Genomic DNA, 17,530 nt, shown 5'->3' on the forward strand with positions numbered 1-17,530 from the left:
CACCACCTTGGATTTAAACCTCAGTGCCCATGTGGCTTCTGAAGGTTCAGTGCCACCAACTATATGTGCCAAACTAGCCGGCAAGTGAGCTTCTAAATAACTTAAACAGTATAAGATCCCAGCACACACACAGGCATTCTGCATCGGTCTCAGCGGAGCCTAAGCTCTGGGGAAGAGGAGTGGAAAGAACTGTTCCTCTACTCCATCTAATGGTACTATTTATCCCAGTTCCTTTCTTGGACCCTTCACTAACACCACTGCATAGGTTGATGACCTAGATGCCAATGCTGCTGTCTCAACCAGAGTATGTGCTCCAGAGGTTTTTATATGCCTTTCATTTAGTGTTCATTTGCAACCTCTGGCAGCATTACTATGCTGGCTAGATTTTGGGTTCCATGTTGGAGTGAGATAACTTGCAATGGTAGGCTTGCTTTCTCCTAAAATTCAGGATGTTTCTCCTGTGAGGAAGGCACACCAAGATATACGTCCCTTTTGCGCTTTTATATCAAATACTATCCTTAGGATTCAGGACAAAAAACAACAACTTATTTTGTTTAGATTAACAGACAGGTGGGATTTCTGTCTGCCTCTCTGTCTCTCATTCACACACACATGTACATGTACATTAGATACTCCTTAGTGAGTTCACCTTTCTGATTGATCCAGAAAGGATACCCCTACCTCAACCACTAGATAGGCTTGGCAGCATCAATTTGGCAGTAACCTTTGTCATCTTCTTTGTGACATTGTTGGCCCCACCTTAGCATCCTACACTGTCAACATTGGCTTCATCACAACTATCCACCATATTGTGGCCACCTCTGGCAGTCTCTCCAACTGTGGTCCCAGTTAATATATGCTATGACTGCAGCATCAATACTGTTGCATCTGCTGTCACATCGACCTGATGCAACCTCTTGCAACCACTTCACCATGGTAGCTCCTCCAGAGACCACAGCTCAGCTTCTCAGCATCCACCTTCTTTGTATGAATCTGCCTTGTGTTCCGAAGGAGCCACTAAATTCTTTGACTGTGACCAGCACATTGTATAATGTCACCCAAAACCAATCACTCTACCAGAGCATTTAAACCTTTACTCAGAGAACATCCTTCAGGTAGCATAGGCTCTGAGCCAAAACTGCAACAAGCATCTCCTGTGATCCACTGACCTGTGTTCCAGTTTGTTTCAGCAAAAACAGCAGTACCATTAGCCTTGCTTATGCTCCCAATTCTCATGCAGGGAACTAGACAGCTTTGAGATAAACTCGCATACCTCCTTTCCATTATTTTGATTTGACAATATTATATTAAGAGCCCTGTTGGATGATACTAAAGGCCCATCTGGTCCAACATCCTCTTCTCACAGTGGTCAACCAGATGCTGATGGGAAGCCTGCAAGCTGGACCTGAGTGCAACAGCACTCTCCCTGCTTGTGCTTCCCAGCAACGGGTATTTGTTTGTTTGTTTGTTTGTTTGACGCCTATCTGGCTGGGTTGCCCCAGCCACTCTGGACAGCTTCCAACAAATTAAAAACATTAAGCACAGTAAAAAAAAAAATCAAACATTAAAAACTTTCCTATACAGGGATGCCTCCAGATGTCTTCTAAAAGTTGTGTAGTTCTTTATCTCCTTAACATCTGATGGGAGAGCATTCTGCAGGACGGGTGCAACTACTAAGAAGGTCCTCTGTGTGGTTCCCTGTAACCTCACTTCTCGCAGTGAGGGAACTGCCAGAAGGTCCTTGGAGCTGGACCTGTGTCCAAGCTGAATGATGGGGGTGGAGACACTCCTTCAGGTATACAGGGCCGAGGCCATTTAGGGCTTTAAAGGTCAGCCCCAACCCTTTGAATTGTGCTTGGAAACGTGCTTCCAACAGTGGGGACAGAACATAGCCAGCGTGGCTAGTAGCCATTGATAGTCTTATCCACTGGAGTGAGCCAGTGTGGTGTAGTGGTTAAGAGCTGTAGACTCATAATCTGGTGAACTGGGTTCGCCTCTCCGCTCCTCCACATGCAGCTGCTGGGTGACCTTGGGCTAGTCACACTTCTTTGAAGTCTCTCAGCCCCACTCACCTCACAGAGTGTTTGTTGTGGGTGAGGAAGGGAAAGGAGAATGTTAGCCGCTTTGAGACTCCTTCGGGTAGTGATGAAGCGTGATATCAAATCCAAACTCCTCCTCCTCCTCCTCTTCTTCTTCTTCTTCTTCTTCTTCTTCTTCTTCTTCTTCTTCTTTTTCTGGAATTTGTCTAATCCTCTTTTAAAGCTGCCCACATTGAAGGCTATTACTGACTCTTGTGAGAGTGAATTCCATAGTTTAACATGCTGTATATAGAAGTACTTCCTTTTCTCTGTCCAGAGTCTTCCAACATCCACCTTTGTTGGATGGTGCTAGTATTATGGGAGAGGGGAAAACAGTTTTCTCTATTCCCCTTCTCCACCCATGCATAATCTCTTGCCATGTCCTCTACCTATCTTCTAAACTAAAAATCTCCTTATGTGGCAGCATTTCCTCATAGGGGGGAAATACCGGTACACACAAAGTACATGTGACTTTCTTTTTCAACACCCTAACTCCCTTGCTGTCAGTCATGTTTTACTCCTCACCCATGCTGGTTTCTCACATATTGAACTTTCAAAATTGTGCATAATACTTCCTCTGGGGAAATGTGCCAAACTTTTTATGCTATAATCAAGGAAAATCAAAAGAAGCTTTTAAAAGCTAACTTTCACCTTTCAAAGAGACTGTCGGCACAGCCTGCCATGCAGCAGAGTATCACTCAAAGGCAATTTTACTATCTGGACAAAGGATGAAGGGCAGGAAGACCTATTCTAAATTTTCAGAATGATAAGTTATTTATCCAACTAAGGAAGCTTTGGATGGTCTGTCTTGCTGAGATCTTAACAATCATCAGCAATTCAGCATGATTGAGCTCTGTGACTTCAAGGTTGCATAGTTTCCTTGTACTGCACCTACACATGACACTATTATTTCCTACACTTTTTGCTAACAGCTCCTGTTGTCTTCTTTAATTTCACCAGCACACCTGGTTGGTTTTTGGTTTTGCTTTGTTTTGTTTGTTTATTTGTTTGTTTTACAAAATGCATAGTGGTATAGTCACTGCATTCCTTTGGAGATGAACCATAGCTAAGTGACAGAGGACGTGTTATGCAAGCAAAGGTTTACCAGATTTAATCTTTAGTATCTCTACTTAAAAGCAACAGGCAAGCAGGTGGTATAGAAGGCCTCTGCTGTAGACCCTAGATATCCACTGCCAGTTGGAGTAGAGTACTGGACTAGGCAGAAAAGTTGCCTGACCTGGTGAATATGAGTTTTACTGGGAAGGAGTGTGGCTCAGTGGTCAAGCATCTGTTCTGCTTGCAGAAGGACCCGGTTTAGAAATCTTAGAATCTGAAAATCTGAAGAAAAAGCAGCAAAAACAATTTCTTCAACAGCAAGGAGTGTGCCTTCATGCTGGGCAAGAGCTTTGAGAGGCAGCTATACTGCGCCTTCCACACCATACATTGTGAGTGAGAGAACAGATGCTATTATGTTGGAAGCAAGAATGTTAACAGACCTATATACAGTGGTACCTCTGGTTATGAACTTAATTCGTTCCGGAGGTCCGTTCTTAATCTGAAACCCTTCTTAACCTGAGGTACCACTTTATCTAATGGGGCCTCCCACTGCCACCGCGCCGTCGCCGCGCAATTTCTGTTCTCATCCTGAGGTAAAGTTCTTAACCCACGGTACTACTTCCAGGTTAGCGGAGTCTGTAACTCAAAGTGTTTGTAACCCAAGATGTTTGTAACCCAAGGTACCACTGTATCTGTTTTAAAGTAACCAAGTAGTGCCAAATCAGAAATTTTAAAAGCAAGTTAAAAGTTAGTTTTCTCTTTTTTTTTTTAGATGGGGGGAGGAGGTTATTCGTGAATTTTCATTTATTTGTAGGATAGCTCAGTGGGTTGAGCATGAGACTCTTAATCTCAGGGTTGTGAGTTCAAGCCACATGTTGGGTAAATGATTCCTGTATTGCAGGGGGATGGACTAGATGACCCTTGGGTCCCTTCCAACTCTACATTTTTATTATTCTATGATTCTAGCTCAGGGGAGTGCCTTCCTCCACTCAATGTCACCTGCTACAGATTGCAGACAACCAGCTCACAACTGGTATTACATATACAGTTTACCATATAACATATTGTGTGTCGTGTCCTCTACCCAGGGGTTGCTGCATATGCAAAAGTGCTGATCTCTAGGGATTTTCTTAAATCTCCCTTCCAGAAAATTAGATTTCATAGTCTGAAAATACAGTGCTGTAAGAGCTGTGCAAAGAAAAAGATGAAGTTAGCTCTGCTAAGTATTTCTCTTCCCCATGGTATGATTTTAAGGTGGGGAATGTATTGGAACAACTGAAGAAAGTAATGGCATCCAGGTCCTCTTCTGAAAGCAGATTTTAGAGCTACGCTTTAATATTTCAATGGTTAAGTTGGATTTTGGCAGCAAAAAGGCTTCTGGATCAGGTCCACATTTTCTCAATAATAATTTACTATTAGCTTATCGAGGAGTTTTGGGAGGATGAGCAAGACTGTTCCACTATACACAATCTGATCAGTTCATTTTCCAAGTATCTTGGTTTTTAAAAAATAAGACAAAATAGCCCTCAATATGAAATATGGCAGCAAGACAACAGAGTCTCACAACCATCCTTGCATCTGTGGTCCAGTGAAGTGTAGGGATGATAATTTGGAACAATGGGAAGCAAAAAAGGGGTCCCATTGGAACTGTGAACAAATTTCATACATTTAAAGGTTCCATTCATATTTATTTCATTATCAAAAACCAGTACAACATTAAATATTAAAAACTTCCCTAAACAGAGCTGCCTTCAGTTGTCTTTTAAAAATAGGATAGCTGCTTATTTCCTTGACATCTGATGGGAGGGCATTCCACAGGGCGGGTGCCACTACCAAGAAGGCCCTCCATCTGGTTTCACTATATGGAATGATTTTATTAATTACATGTGGGTAATTCTGGGGTTCCCCCCCATAATGAAATAAATATGAAAATTGTATTTAAATTATAATTTATTCGGTTGGTAGCAGCAAATCTTGCACCTCCACCACAATCTTGCACCTGGTGTTGGGACACCAGTTGCACCACCCTAGTTACTTTGCTGAACAGATATCAGTGGCAGCCATACATCTCCCATAATGACTACCTGATAGAGAGGAGCAGCTTCCAAATGGCTAACTGCACACCAGGGCATATTATCAATCAGTTGCCTATTTTGTGTCTATATATTGTGTATGATATATTCAGGGAAGAAACCACTGCTGACTTCACTGATACAAGATTTTTGACCTTTCCCTGCTAGGATCCCTTAGACAGAATACCAAGTCTCCAGTACGCACAGGGGAAAAGCTCTACCGATGGATATGATCTTGAGATGCATTCTTGTTTCCTTTGTCCTTCACCTGGGTAAGTTCTCTTCAGTAGGCACACATAGTGCCAGAGTCACCAACACAGATGTTTTGCTTTGACTAGAAATATAATGAAAGCTGAAAAAGCAAAGTGAGCTAGTTGTGTTGGTCCACATAGGAACCATTTCCATATGACCCATTTTCCCCCTTGCCATGGCCCATACTGTGTTCTTACTGTTGCTCTCCATTGTTACTACAAAAAAGACCTGCACTGGATTGCTGGGATCAATATCTCCTGCTCACAGAAGGCTGTCTTCTCTTGGTAACAAATGGGGGGGGGCGTATATAGCAGAGATTTTCAGGAACAGATTTAGTAGTTGTTGTGGTTCCAGAGACTTGGGGTGACCCATATGGTTGACAGTCATTGAACTACTGTAATGCTGACTTCAGCACTCAAAAGCAAGTTTTCATGCTGGCTGCAAATCTGGTCAATCCTTTGGTTTGAAACCAGGCGTAAGAGCTCCTGCAGAAATTAGAAGAATTACTGTGGCAGTCCTTTGTACTATTTACTCTGGGGGCTGATCAAATTCTCAGTATTAAATCCAAATTGATGCATTTTCCAGTGACACTTGAGTGACATAAAGAAACACTTAAATAAAAGATATTAAGAAAAATAGTACATAAATGCAAGCATATACGAAAATGAAGGTAGTATAAATGCCAAAGATGCTGTAGTGCAGTAGTTAAGATTGTAAGCTTTGGGCCGGGAAACCCCAGAATTCAGTGTGGAGGGGGGAATTCTGTTGACCTGTTTTTGTTTTTCCATGTGGTTTTGTTTTTGTGTTTTTTGAGCCTGCGTATCTTTCAGGTGTGATGCTTCATGTGAGTGAAGTGAATGTCATAGATGCTACTTATGGGCAAGAGGTTACCCTTCCTTGCCAAGTTGATATGCGGGTAGTTAACCCAAGCGTCCCAGTGATCTGGAAATATAAATCACAAGAAATGGTTAAATATCAGCGTGGATACCTTTTAAGAGGTAAAAATCCAGTTGTACCATTCACCATGAGTTTAAAAGAGGGAAGGCAGAACCTTTGCTCTCTGATAAAAAAAAAAAGCTTTAACTCTCTGTGACTCCTCTTCTTTCAAAGTTCCCTCATCATCAGCATCAGCATCAGACCGGTTAAAGGATCCAGAGAAAGGGGATTACTCTTTAATTATGAGAAATGGAAAAGAAGGACAGTATACATGTGAAGCACATGGGAAAATAAAAACTACTAATCTTAACTTGTGGAGTGGTGAGTGATGTGATATGGAGAAAGAAGAAAAATTAAATGTTAGCTCCTTTTTCCCTGTCCCATCTTCCTGCACTTGCTTGGGGGAGAAGGACAGGGGAGAGCTCTAGGTAAAAGCAATTAACCTAATAAGGCTTCCCCCCCCCCCTTCATAGTAAAAGGACCTTCAGATGAATACCTCCTGGAGGGTGACATTACACAACTGGAACTGTCTTCCTTGGACATGTCTACCCCGGTTGAGTGGTTTGGCCCCAACAAGTCAAAAATAACCGATAAAAAAGCGCGATGGACTCTACAAAATAAAGATCGGAGGCTGCAGATAAAGGACCTTAACGCTCAGGAGGACCAAGGGACCTGGGAATGTATCATTAGTCGTAGTGGGCTTCGCATCACCCATGATGTCAAAGTGATAGGTAGGAAAAATCACTGACCTCGTCGGTTCTTTTCCTTGCAGAAGAACCAACACTAACAACTACCAGTATATTAATGTTATGTGGAGGAGGAAGCGGGAGGAGCGTGCCCCATCCCTATCTCATTTGTTTCCTTCCACAAGTTGGAAGGTGACCATCTGCAGCAGGGAGTCTACGTGAGCAGAAAATCAGGGTTATAAAATGCATCAGTAGCCTACCCCCCCAAAAAATCAAACCTGCTCCCCACTGCAGACAGTCACCATCCGGCTCGCAGTGATGGGGGCAGCCTGAAGAGGTCTTATGCATCATGGTTAATTCTGCCAAGTTGTACAACTTTATAAAGGGAACCGTAAAAAGATATTGTAGTGACTGTGTGATGCTTCCAGGCCATCCGAGTTAAAGGCTGGAATCGCCATCATTTGTTCAATCACTTATTTTTATGGATAATCCAGAGGACATTGTTGCCAGATCATTTTCTGTGCACACCCCACTTCTTCTCTTTTGTCAGTTTTTTTGCAATAAAACTCAGTTGCATAACCTCTCTTTCCGCTGTAGACAAGTAAAATGTTTTTAAGGCCTTTCAGGAAACTTGTACCTTTAATGAAAAGTTGGTCCTGCATGTTCCTTGCTTCTTGTTGACTGATTAATACTAGGTGGGGGGTTGAACAGCACTTTAATTGTCCCTTGAATAGTCTATCTTAATTACTCCAGTGCCAGTTTCTGTTACCATCTGCCCCCCATGCCTTTAAATGGTGCATTTGCCAAACTTTGGAGATGAGATCTTTGAGTACTTGATGGTGATGATGCAGCCACTTTTTTCATTTTCATAGCTTTTTATTTGCAGAGTCTACTTGGTTTAGGGAGATGCGGGTGGCGCTGTGGGTTAAACCACAAAGCCTAGGGCTTGCTGATCAGAAGGTCGGCGGTTCAAATCCCTGCGACGGGGTGAGCTCCCGTTGCTCGCTCCCAGCTCCTGCCCACCAAGCAGTTCGAAAGCACGTCAAAGTGCAAGTAGATAAATAGGTACCTCTCCAGTGGGAAGGTAAATGGTGTTTCCGTGCACTGCTGTGGTTCACCAGAAGCGGCTTAGTCATGCTGGCTACCTGACCTGGAAGCTCCCTCGGCCAGTAACACAAGATGAGTGCCGCAACCCGAGTTCGACACGACTGGACCTAATGGTCATGGGTCCCTTTACCTTTTACTTGGTTTAGGGAATCCAGAAATAGGTGGAAATGACACAAGTAATGCCTCTCTAGAATTCTGTAGGGGGAAGAGAGTTTCTCCCTACTCTTTACTGAGGAAAATTGAAATTATTTATTCCTGTTTTTTCTGTCTTAAAATCAGGTTTTGTTAATTCACTGGATGTAGATACAAGGTATGCGGCTGTTAATAGCACAGTTGTCCTGTCATGTGAATTGAACATTAACTTCCAAGAGATTCCAAAGAACATCCTAAGAAGCCCAGTTTTGAGGTGGATGAATGATAACAAGACCATTATGGAGGTTGACTTAAACAATTTCAACAGTTCCTTGCTTCAGCAAAAGATAGACAAGGTCCAGTTTGAGCATGCTGGAGAGCACAAGTGCAGTATTGAATTTACATGGAGGAATTTGAGTAAGACCATCCACTTGGTAGTGATGAAAGGTAAGAATAAGTCTTGATCACTTTGTGTTATGTTGTAAACAATTATCATAACACTGCTTATATCACACTTGCAAAAACTATCCCATCTAGACCTGGTGAAACTTCTGGTTGAAAAACAGAAACAATTCCCGGGAACTCCTAAAACTTTGGGCAAAAATAGATGCGAGGTCGAAACAAACAAAAACTCTGAAGCAACTAAAGGGTGCTCTGATTTGGATTGGAAATCGGCACTGGTAGAGAGGGTGTTTTGATGGTTTGGTCAGCCCAGCCCAAGACAGTTTGCTGCCTGATTGGTTTGGTGCAGTTTTGTGCTGCAGACCCCGCTTTCCCTGCTGCCCCCCCCAACTGAGTAATTGACACTCAAACCGGGGTCATAAGTAAATGGGCCAGAAACACAACCTCATCTGATTGATTCCAAACCACTGCCAAAGTAGAGTGCTGCTTTGGTACCGTTTTGTGCCACACTTAAAAGTGCCTCCGCTTGTGTGTTTGGAGGGTGGCGAAAGGACCCAGGGCAATATGCCAAACCCAGGATATAAGCTGGTGCCCAAAACATGGACAGCATTCACTGACTTCCTCTGCATTGTGACCCTCTGAATAAAGCCGATTGAGCTGTACCACCTCAAGTCTGTGTGTCGATCCAAGTGTTTCTACCTTTCTATTGGGAGGAAGCCTTTCTTGTGGGTCAGGCAACCCAGAACCTTAGATCATAAGATGAGTGTGTCTCTTGTAGCAATGAGCATCTCCAGCATGGATGCTTGGCATTCTCTCCTGAGCTTTGTGGAAATGGGACCCCCATGAATGTTCCTTTCTTGTCTTCCCTGCAGTTTCTGCTGACCGCCCTAGACTTGATTCCAAAGAAAATGTGACCCTCTGCTGTCATGTCTCTGCTCCTGATCTTTCTAAGTCTCAGTTGTGCTGGAATAATAAGCATGGCTCACCCAAATGTGAAACTCACCTTCCAGAGGGCAAATTTTGTTATGGGACTAGAAGTGCAGGGGAGTGGAAGTGCAGCCTCATGGTGCAGGACAAAGAGAAGCTCAGTATGATCTACTTTGTGGGTATGTTCCAGAAGTGGTAGCCATGGCAGCCCATTGCAGCAAAAACCACAAGGTCTTTTCACTTTAATGATGTAACATATTTAGAATGGCATTTGTTTTCGTGGGCCAAAGCATACTTCATCAGATGCCTGTGGCTTTGGTAATTTTCAGCACAGTGAGTTTTACTCATGGTAGACCCATTTAAATTGATGAACTTAGGTCCATTGATTTCTACTCTGGGCAAAACTTTGTTGACTACCACCCTGTATCATTTGTTTCCATCCTACATTATTTATTTCCATTTCATATGTGTATCCTCCTCTCATCTCAACTCTCCCTTTTTGCCACAGATGATGGCTCAGCTGCTATGCTGAATTCATTCCCACTGACTTACATAGCCATTGGAGCTGGTGTGATGTTGCTGCTGTTGATCATCATAGGCGTGTGTGTGTTCAGTTCCAAAACAGTTAAACAGAAAAGGGTGAGTGGATATGTGCTTATAAATGGAAAGGGGAGGGGGGAAATACTTGTACATATAGAAGTCCATGGAAGAGAACTTGGAAGAACATAAAACTCTGCTTTATTTTTTGGCAGCAAAGAGCAAGGAGGATGGCTCAGGCCAGGCAGCACTTGCTTGAAAAGAAGACTTGTCAGTGTCATAAGTACGTACCAGAGCTGCACTCAGCAGATACACTGCATTGACTTAAAGGAGGACCCTTTGTCACTTATTTTTCCAGGTCTTCCTCAGGGAAAGGGGACTAGGAGTCAACAAGACCAGCTGATGACACTTGTTATCATTCTCTACCAAGAGACAAGACAGATTAAAGAGAACAGGGTTGTTTCTCTTTTAATACCACCTTTAGCGGTTTCATTTTGCAGTAATGGACCAAAATGAAAATAGCCTAAAAAATGATAAACATGCTCTCAGCATCACCAGTTAAAATTTGTCCTCTACCCCGTTAATCAACTGAAGTTCTACTTGAATAGTCTACCAGTTAAACCAAGTAAAGCTTGCATGAACCACATGCAAGCATTATTTAGCTGTATATCCACTTTCCCCCTCATTCAAATTACATACTTGAATCCTGTTCATTCCAGTAGCATCTCCTTTTTGCGTTTGTGTCTGCCTTCTAATTTGTTAAATCTGCTATGATGATTAAGTATCAATAGGGCATGTGCACAGATATCTGTGCACAGTGCAATATCTGGTATTTTTTCCCCTTTTGATATCTTGGTTTTGCACAAAACTAGAAAATGGCTCAAGCAAACCACCTTAAAAATTTGATACAATTTCCTTGACTTTTCTGGTTTGGTGCAAATCCTAGGGATCAAAACAGTGAAAAACGGTATGCTCCTCCATGTTTGTAGCAAGGATTTTTGTTAGGGAGGGCAGACTTTTCGGTGGGGGGCAGAACCTAAGATCTGTATTGATTTTTAATGATGTGGGAAGCAGCTGCCCCCCCCCGGCTATCCCCATGTGCTCCTCCTTTCAGGAGTGCTGGAAATAGTTGTGAGCATAGCCATAAAAGAAATGGAAGCAATTGCAGATTTTTAGCACACTTCAGATCAATTTGCAGTATCTGGTGTAGAATTTTTTTTTTTTACAAAGATTTTATTGGTTTTCCACACAAACAAAAAACAATATAGTAAAACAAATACAACATCAACAAATACAACAGCCAAAACAGAAATAAACAAAGATACCAACCTAGACTGGAATACCAACATTCCTTTTACTAATAAAAAAATCTTGTTTCGAATCTACTTGGGGGACTTCCCCCGTTTTCTCTCCTTTGCTTCCAATTCTAATTTACTTTAATAACTTCTCATCTCTGAAATTTAAATCTATCACCATCAAAATATCCAGATATAACTTCTTAATATTTATTTTTACTTCACAATACAACATATTACTTCTTAGATCAAATCCTACATCTTATTTTACTTAGACTGCTGCTAATAAATCAATTCACATATCTCTTCACTAGTTCAAAATCATAAATTCTTAACACACTGACTTCAGGGTACCATGATGAGCCGTCCTAATTATATTTTAAATATTTTCACCCTATCCCCCTTCTAACCATTTTCCTTCGCCATCTCGGGATCACCCACCAGACATCTCTCCACCTCCCTCCAACATCATTGTCCAGAATGTCCTCTTCTTCTTTATAGCCAAAAGTCAGACCACAGTCCATAAACATCCTTGCAGAGAACTCCAGGGAACACAAAGCATCACCTTCCAGCATCTCCATTCCAAAGTTCCAGTCATCTTCAAATTGCAATTTCAAAAGTCGTTTTCCCTTCATTTCTAGGCTCTCACCCCAGAAATCGGATATAAATTGTCTTTCAACCCTGGGTCTCTCACACCAACAGGATTTTCCATCTTCTTGGAGTTGCATAGTCACTATATTTTGTTCCTCAAATATTTCCTTAAGTTCCCTAGCAAGGTTTTCTTCCAGTTTAGCAAAGTTCTCAAGAGTCTTTCCTGTTGCATAAAACTTTTCCTCAATATTCTGCTTCAACAAAATTAGTTTCTGGTTTAGCAGTTCTAACTTCAAAAGAATTATCCTTTGTTCATGGGTCAAGCCCGGATCTAAAGCCAGTTTAAAAACGAAACCAAGCATGGTAGAAGTAGGCAGAGGGTATCAAGTTTCAGTACTTTTCCATCTTTAGCCACAAGTTTCAGTCGCCATTTTCCCCCAAGTCAGGGTGAAAAGATTATAATCCAACAACTTCAAAGAAGAAATATTTCCAACATCTTAGTTCCCCTAACAGGGATTCAGCCGATCTCACTTGTCAAAAAGCTCCATAGAGACATTGTATCCACTAGTGCAGCAGCTAGAAACATTGTTATTTTCTTCCTTCAGCAAAGAGAGGAACGGGCTTCCTTTTTACATTCCTCCCGGGGTGCCAATTGCAAAATTTTAAAATCCAATTAACTCTGTACTTACAGCTTACGGGGTTCTTCTTTTTTTTCCTTTCAGATCAGGTAAGAACGACACGCTCATTGCAGGCGGCAGCCGCCACTTCGCCTGCCTGGTTGGGCATAGCCCCCACAGCCCGGCGCCGTTGTCCCTTCACTCCCATGCCCCTTTTACAAGGGGAACGGGAGAAGGGTTCAGCGCCATAGTGGGCCCGCTGGAGTGCCCGTGCCGCGGGACGCTCGACCCGCGGTTCGGCGGAGCCCGCTGTGCGGTAGCGGAGCTCCTACCCCCGGGACAGGCCAGGGTCGTCTCGCTGCCGAAACGACCCTCGACTGCCCGCAATGGCGTCCTCGCCGGAAGTCTGGTGTAGAAATTTTTTATGTTGTTTGCTTATGCATTTTTCTGGTTTTGTGCAAATCTGGGGGGGTGTCAAAGGGGGGAATATGGTTCAGAAGAGTGCTGGAAATAGTTACAAGCATGCTCAGAAAAGAAATGAAAGCATTGAGGGAAGTTGTGCGCATGGAAAGAGGAGTAGCAGAAAGTGGCAAGTGATCCTTCCACCCCAGAACAAAATTGTCTGTGACCACAATTGGAGTGGTTTATACCCCAATTTCCCCCAATTTATCAGATTATCCATCTGAATTTACAAGGGGCAAGCATCAAATTTGGTGTTGTTTCAGAGTAAGATTATGTGAGCTACACAGATTAAATGGGAAGGCAAACAGCTGCAAAAACACAGTGAACTCCATTGTGGAGAAGCCTTTAGTCATTTATGTCCACATAGGCTACAATTAGAAAACAATGCAAGGCACTTCCATCAGAGGCTAGGTGATCAACCACCTAGCAATTCACTTTTACTCTTTTTTGAACTGCATTATACAAATTGTGCACCTCACATTGCAAAACCAAGTGCATTTATCCACATGAAATCTCAAACAAATGTGCCTCCCCATTTTCCTAGTCTTAACAGCATGCTATGTTTCCCCCCCCTGCTATATCCTGCTGTAAATCTCAGGGAACTATTTATTTTTTCTCTTACAGGGAGCTGACAAATGATTACTACCATGCTTGAGACAAGAGGGCGCTTGTAGGCTGTCACTGTTTTGCAGGTGGGATTCAGTGGCATACCAGAAAATTTAGGTTGCCCAGTTAAAAGTGGATTTGGGCCTTTGTGCAACAAATCCTCTTTTTAAAAATTTGGACTTTTTGCAGAAAGGAAAGTGATGCACTGGAATGCGACACACTGGAATGTATAGGGTAACAATTGCTTGGCTTGAAATTGTATAGCCCCCGTGCAAACCGATCAGAATGAATACTGGAAAAAATTGCCAACACCATGCAACCAAATCTGGGTGGAAACATTTCATCTGGAAGCAACAAGAAAGGCAAATGTGCCATTGACACCCATTCCATGCTAGAGTGCTATTGCCTTCATTGGGTTGTTGTTTTTCAATGCCTTGCTTTGTTCTTTTTCTCCTTTGTTCCATATCTCAGCATGCACTCCTGCCACAGCTCCAGGTCCAAGACACACATGCCAAATGTCATGTTTAGATTAACTTGTTGTAATGTTCTCCTAAATGATTATTAACATCACAGACAGATACATAAAGTGAAAGGCTTCAGATATGTTCAGCTGATCCTCACCAACACTGCCATTCAAAATTCCTAGGTGTGTGCAGGCAAACATTATACATATTAGTTAGAATTGCTCACAAATCTTGGAGTTTCACCCCCCCCCTAATTTTGTTAAGAAAAAAATCATGAACTGCTTAATTAAATAATCCCCTAAGTGGTTTATTTGTATGCAATATATAACAATGATCAATAATATACAAACCACTGAGCCTTGGGCTTGCCGATCGGAAGGTCGGTGGTTTGAATCCCTGCGACGGGGTGAGCTCCCGTTGCTCTGTCCTAGCTCCTGCCAACCTAGCAGTTCGAAAGCACGTCAAAGTGCAAGTGGATAAATAGGTACCACTCTGGTGGGAAGGTTAACGGCGTTTCCGTGCGCTGCTCTGGTTCGCCAGAAGCGGCTTAGTCATGCTGGCCACGTGACCTGGAAAAACTGTCTGTGGACAAACGTCGGCTCCCTCGGCCAGTAAAGTGAGATGAGCACCGCAATCGCAGAGTTATTCGCGACTGGACTTAACTGTCAGGGGTCCTTTACAAACATGAACAGATACTTAAAAAAAAAAAGGGTATAAGGAGGTAAATGAAATGTCTTGGTAGGCTTACCAAAACGAAAACAAAGCTGCCAAACCCTACACTGCCAAGGTGCTCTGTAACTTCAGAGCAGCTAAACCAATGGCAGCTGGAAGGGCTATGAGAAGGCTACCTGCTCAAGAAGTATTTTTTTTATATCAGAGTAGATCAGCCACACACTGGTGCACCAGGATCAGTTACAGGGAAGTTTACAAACATATGGTGACACCAACCCTCTGTTGAATAAAACTCTTATCTCACTTATTCTGTATATTTACAGTATACTGGCTATTCATGTATCAATATACTGTTGTGTGATTGTTTTAAACTTAATTGTGTCTCCCTGTAGTCATCATTTATCCTTAAGCTGTACAGCTTCAACTTCTTAGAATCCTGCCGATAAGGTAAATGATTCTCCACCAACCACCATCCTGATGGAAACAGGACAACAGAATATTCTAAATATGGAAGCACTGTGGCCTTATATAATATAGTATTATCGTGTTTGCTTTTTATATCCTGTCCCCTTCTTAATAATCCCAAACACGGCCTTTTTCAGTGCCGCCGAACACCAACTTGACATTTTCAGTGAGCTTTCCGGTTTGACCCCAGGATTTATTTCCTAAATTGTAAAACCCAGCTCAGAACCCATCAGAATACATGTGTATAGTTGGCAGCATTACACTGTATTTGTCCCAGCATGCTTTAATTTGCTGGGTTTCATCTGTCATCTTGTTTCTCAGTCATCCAGTATGGAGATATTCATTTGGAGCTCATCCTCACAGTGTATTTTGGATATTACTGTCTCCAGTACTTTGATGTAATTGTTTCTTCCCCCCGCAAAATCCTTATTCCTTCTCTACCTCACATTGCTCCCAGGCGTCCCACTTTCTCTCCTTACAGACCACACGCATCCCCCCTTTTATGGCTTTTCCAACAATAGCATTTGTCACAAAACCAACAACCTCCTGGTACATGTTTATTTAGAGGGATGATGCCAAGCCTGGTATTTCCATCAATTAACTGCTCTGGAAAACAAAGGTTCAGTACCATTACCGGTAGGCTCTCCTTCCAATTGTCCCCTTTTCAACCCCTCCCCAAAAGCGTTACTGGTTTCTTGCCACCCCTTTCCACACCTTCATCCCCTCACCTCAGTTTACCTAGAGAAGATTTTACCTTTATTGGACTTTGGTACATATCTTGTACCAAAAGTTAGATAGATAGATAGATAGATAGATAGATAGATAGATAGATAGATAGACAGACAGACAGACAGATAGATAGATATCCTTCTGCATACATGCAGAAAGAATCAGCCTGGAAAGACTGCTGATTGGGAGAAACCTTAAGGCTTATTAGTCACAGCAAACAAAGCCATTTTAAGTACTGTAAAGATTTTACATGTGGCCAAGATGGAACCAAGAAGTAAACACTAGCACATGCTAACATGGTGGCTCTCAAACTGTTTTCTCTGGACCACACTTTCAGAATAAAAATTTGTTCACGCCACACAATTTTTTTATTGATAAGAAATACATTGGAAAACAAGAAGAAACAACTAGCAGTGCTTGATTTGTAACACAGAACACAACTACTTTATAATATGGCCCTGGGACATCCAGAAAATATAAAGGAATGAGAACATGAATCCTTCCCTAAAATATAATGATAAATGAGCCTCTTGCATGTGTACCTTCAATACGTAAACTCAATGAGAGGTGTGAGCTTCATTTCATAATTTTATTATGGTCAAAGACCAGCTTGAAAAGCACAAATGGGACAGCTTTCACAAGAATAAAATATACTGGTAACATTTCTCTTTTTCAGGATTAAGCTCTGTGTGAACTGAGACCTAGAACTCATCCCGTGGCTGCATATTTGCAGGACGAGATAAGTAATGATGGGCAAGCATGAACTGAAATATAACATTGGCTTAGTACTGGCACGCAGAGCTCGCACATGTACTTTAAATACAAACGGCAGTCAGTGTGCAGATTCTAATACCGATTTGCATTTTCTAATTATTATACTAATTGTGCATTTCGTAATACCGAGCATGAGTTGAAGGTGGGGAGGATGAAAGCAGTAGAATGGCAATTTAAATTAGCATTGGGTCAGATAAAAAGACTCCAGAAAGCTTGCAAATATGGTCCAAAACTGTTCATGTGGCGGGGCTACGTAGTGAAAGGGTCCCTTCTAAGGTATAGTTTATTTCTGCTACTAAGCATGAAGCTGTGATGTCCCAATCCAATCCACTCCGTCTCTCCCCCCCCCCATGTGACTCATCTTCCTCAAGGGGAGAGAGCTTCATGTTGTCCCTCTGAATCAGCGATGTCTGAATGACCATGAAGTGGATTTCCCCCCTTATATTTTCAAGGCCTTGGGGAGATGGGGGTGGGGAGCAAGAGGGCGGGCTGAATGCTTCTTCTCTTCCTCATTCTGCAGGAAAAGTGTCTGCAGCTTAGTCTTTTTAATTTACTTGTGTTATCACACACGTCTTGCACTACTAAGCAATGTAGATCCCAACTTCACTCACAAATATATGTTGTCGGCATCCTTCTGTCTTGATGGAGTGCATCTGCAGGGGTAAAGTCA

At 42.4% G+C, this 17,530-nt stretch overlaps 1 protein-coding gene across 1 annotated transcript; it reads left to right on the forward strand.

Annotated features, from left to right (window-relative positions):
* The first annotated feature begins 6,605 nt into the window (after positions 1–6,605).
* On the forward strand, positions 6,606–14,501 carry LOC117061220 (T-cell surface glycoprotein CD4-like). The gene is made up of 7 exons (XM_033173920.1): positions 6,606–6,715; positions 6,868–7,125; positions 8,467–8,766; positions 9,594–9,827; positions 10,157–10,287; positions 10,401–10,468; positions 13,775–14,501. The coding sequence occupies exons 1-7, from the start codon at positions 6,637–6,639 to the stop codon at positions 13,803–13,805; spliced, it is 1,101 nt and encodes a 366-aa protein (XP_033029811.1). The 5' UTR covers positions 6,606–6,636; the 3' UTR covers positions 13,806–14,501.
* The last annotated feature ends 3,029 nt before the right edge of the window (positions 14,502–17,530 follow it).

This window comes from Lacerta agilis, chromosome 16 (assembly GCF_009819535.1).
Source record: "Lacerta agilis isolate rLacAgi1 chromosome 16, rLacAgi1.pri, whole genome shotgun sequence".
Lineage (NCBI taxonomy): Eukaryota > Metazoa > Chordata > Lepidosauria > Squamata > Lacertidae > Lacerta > Lacerta agilis.

What these genes read in the sequence shown, in the direction of transcription:
- LOC117061220 (XM_033173920.1), top strand. Translation starts at nt 6,637, where the DNA reads ATGAGAAATGGAAAAGAAGGACAGTATACATGTGAAGCACATGGGAAA. An exon ending in CCATGATGTCAAAGTGATAG is followed by an intron (nt 7,126 to 8,466) that starts GTAGGAAAAATC and finishes TCTTAAAATCAG; the next exon opens with GTTTTGTTAATTCACTGGAT. An exon ending in CAGTATGATCTACTTTGTGG is followed by an intron (nt 9,828 to 10,156) that starts GTATGTTCCAGA and finishes TTTTTGCCACAG; the next exon opens with ATGATGGCTCAGCTGCTATG.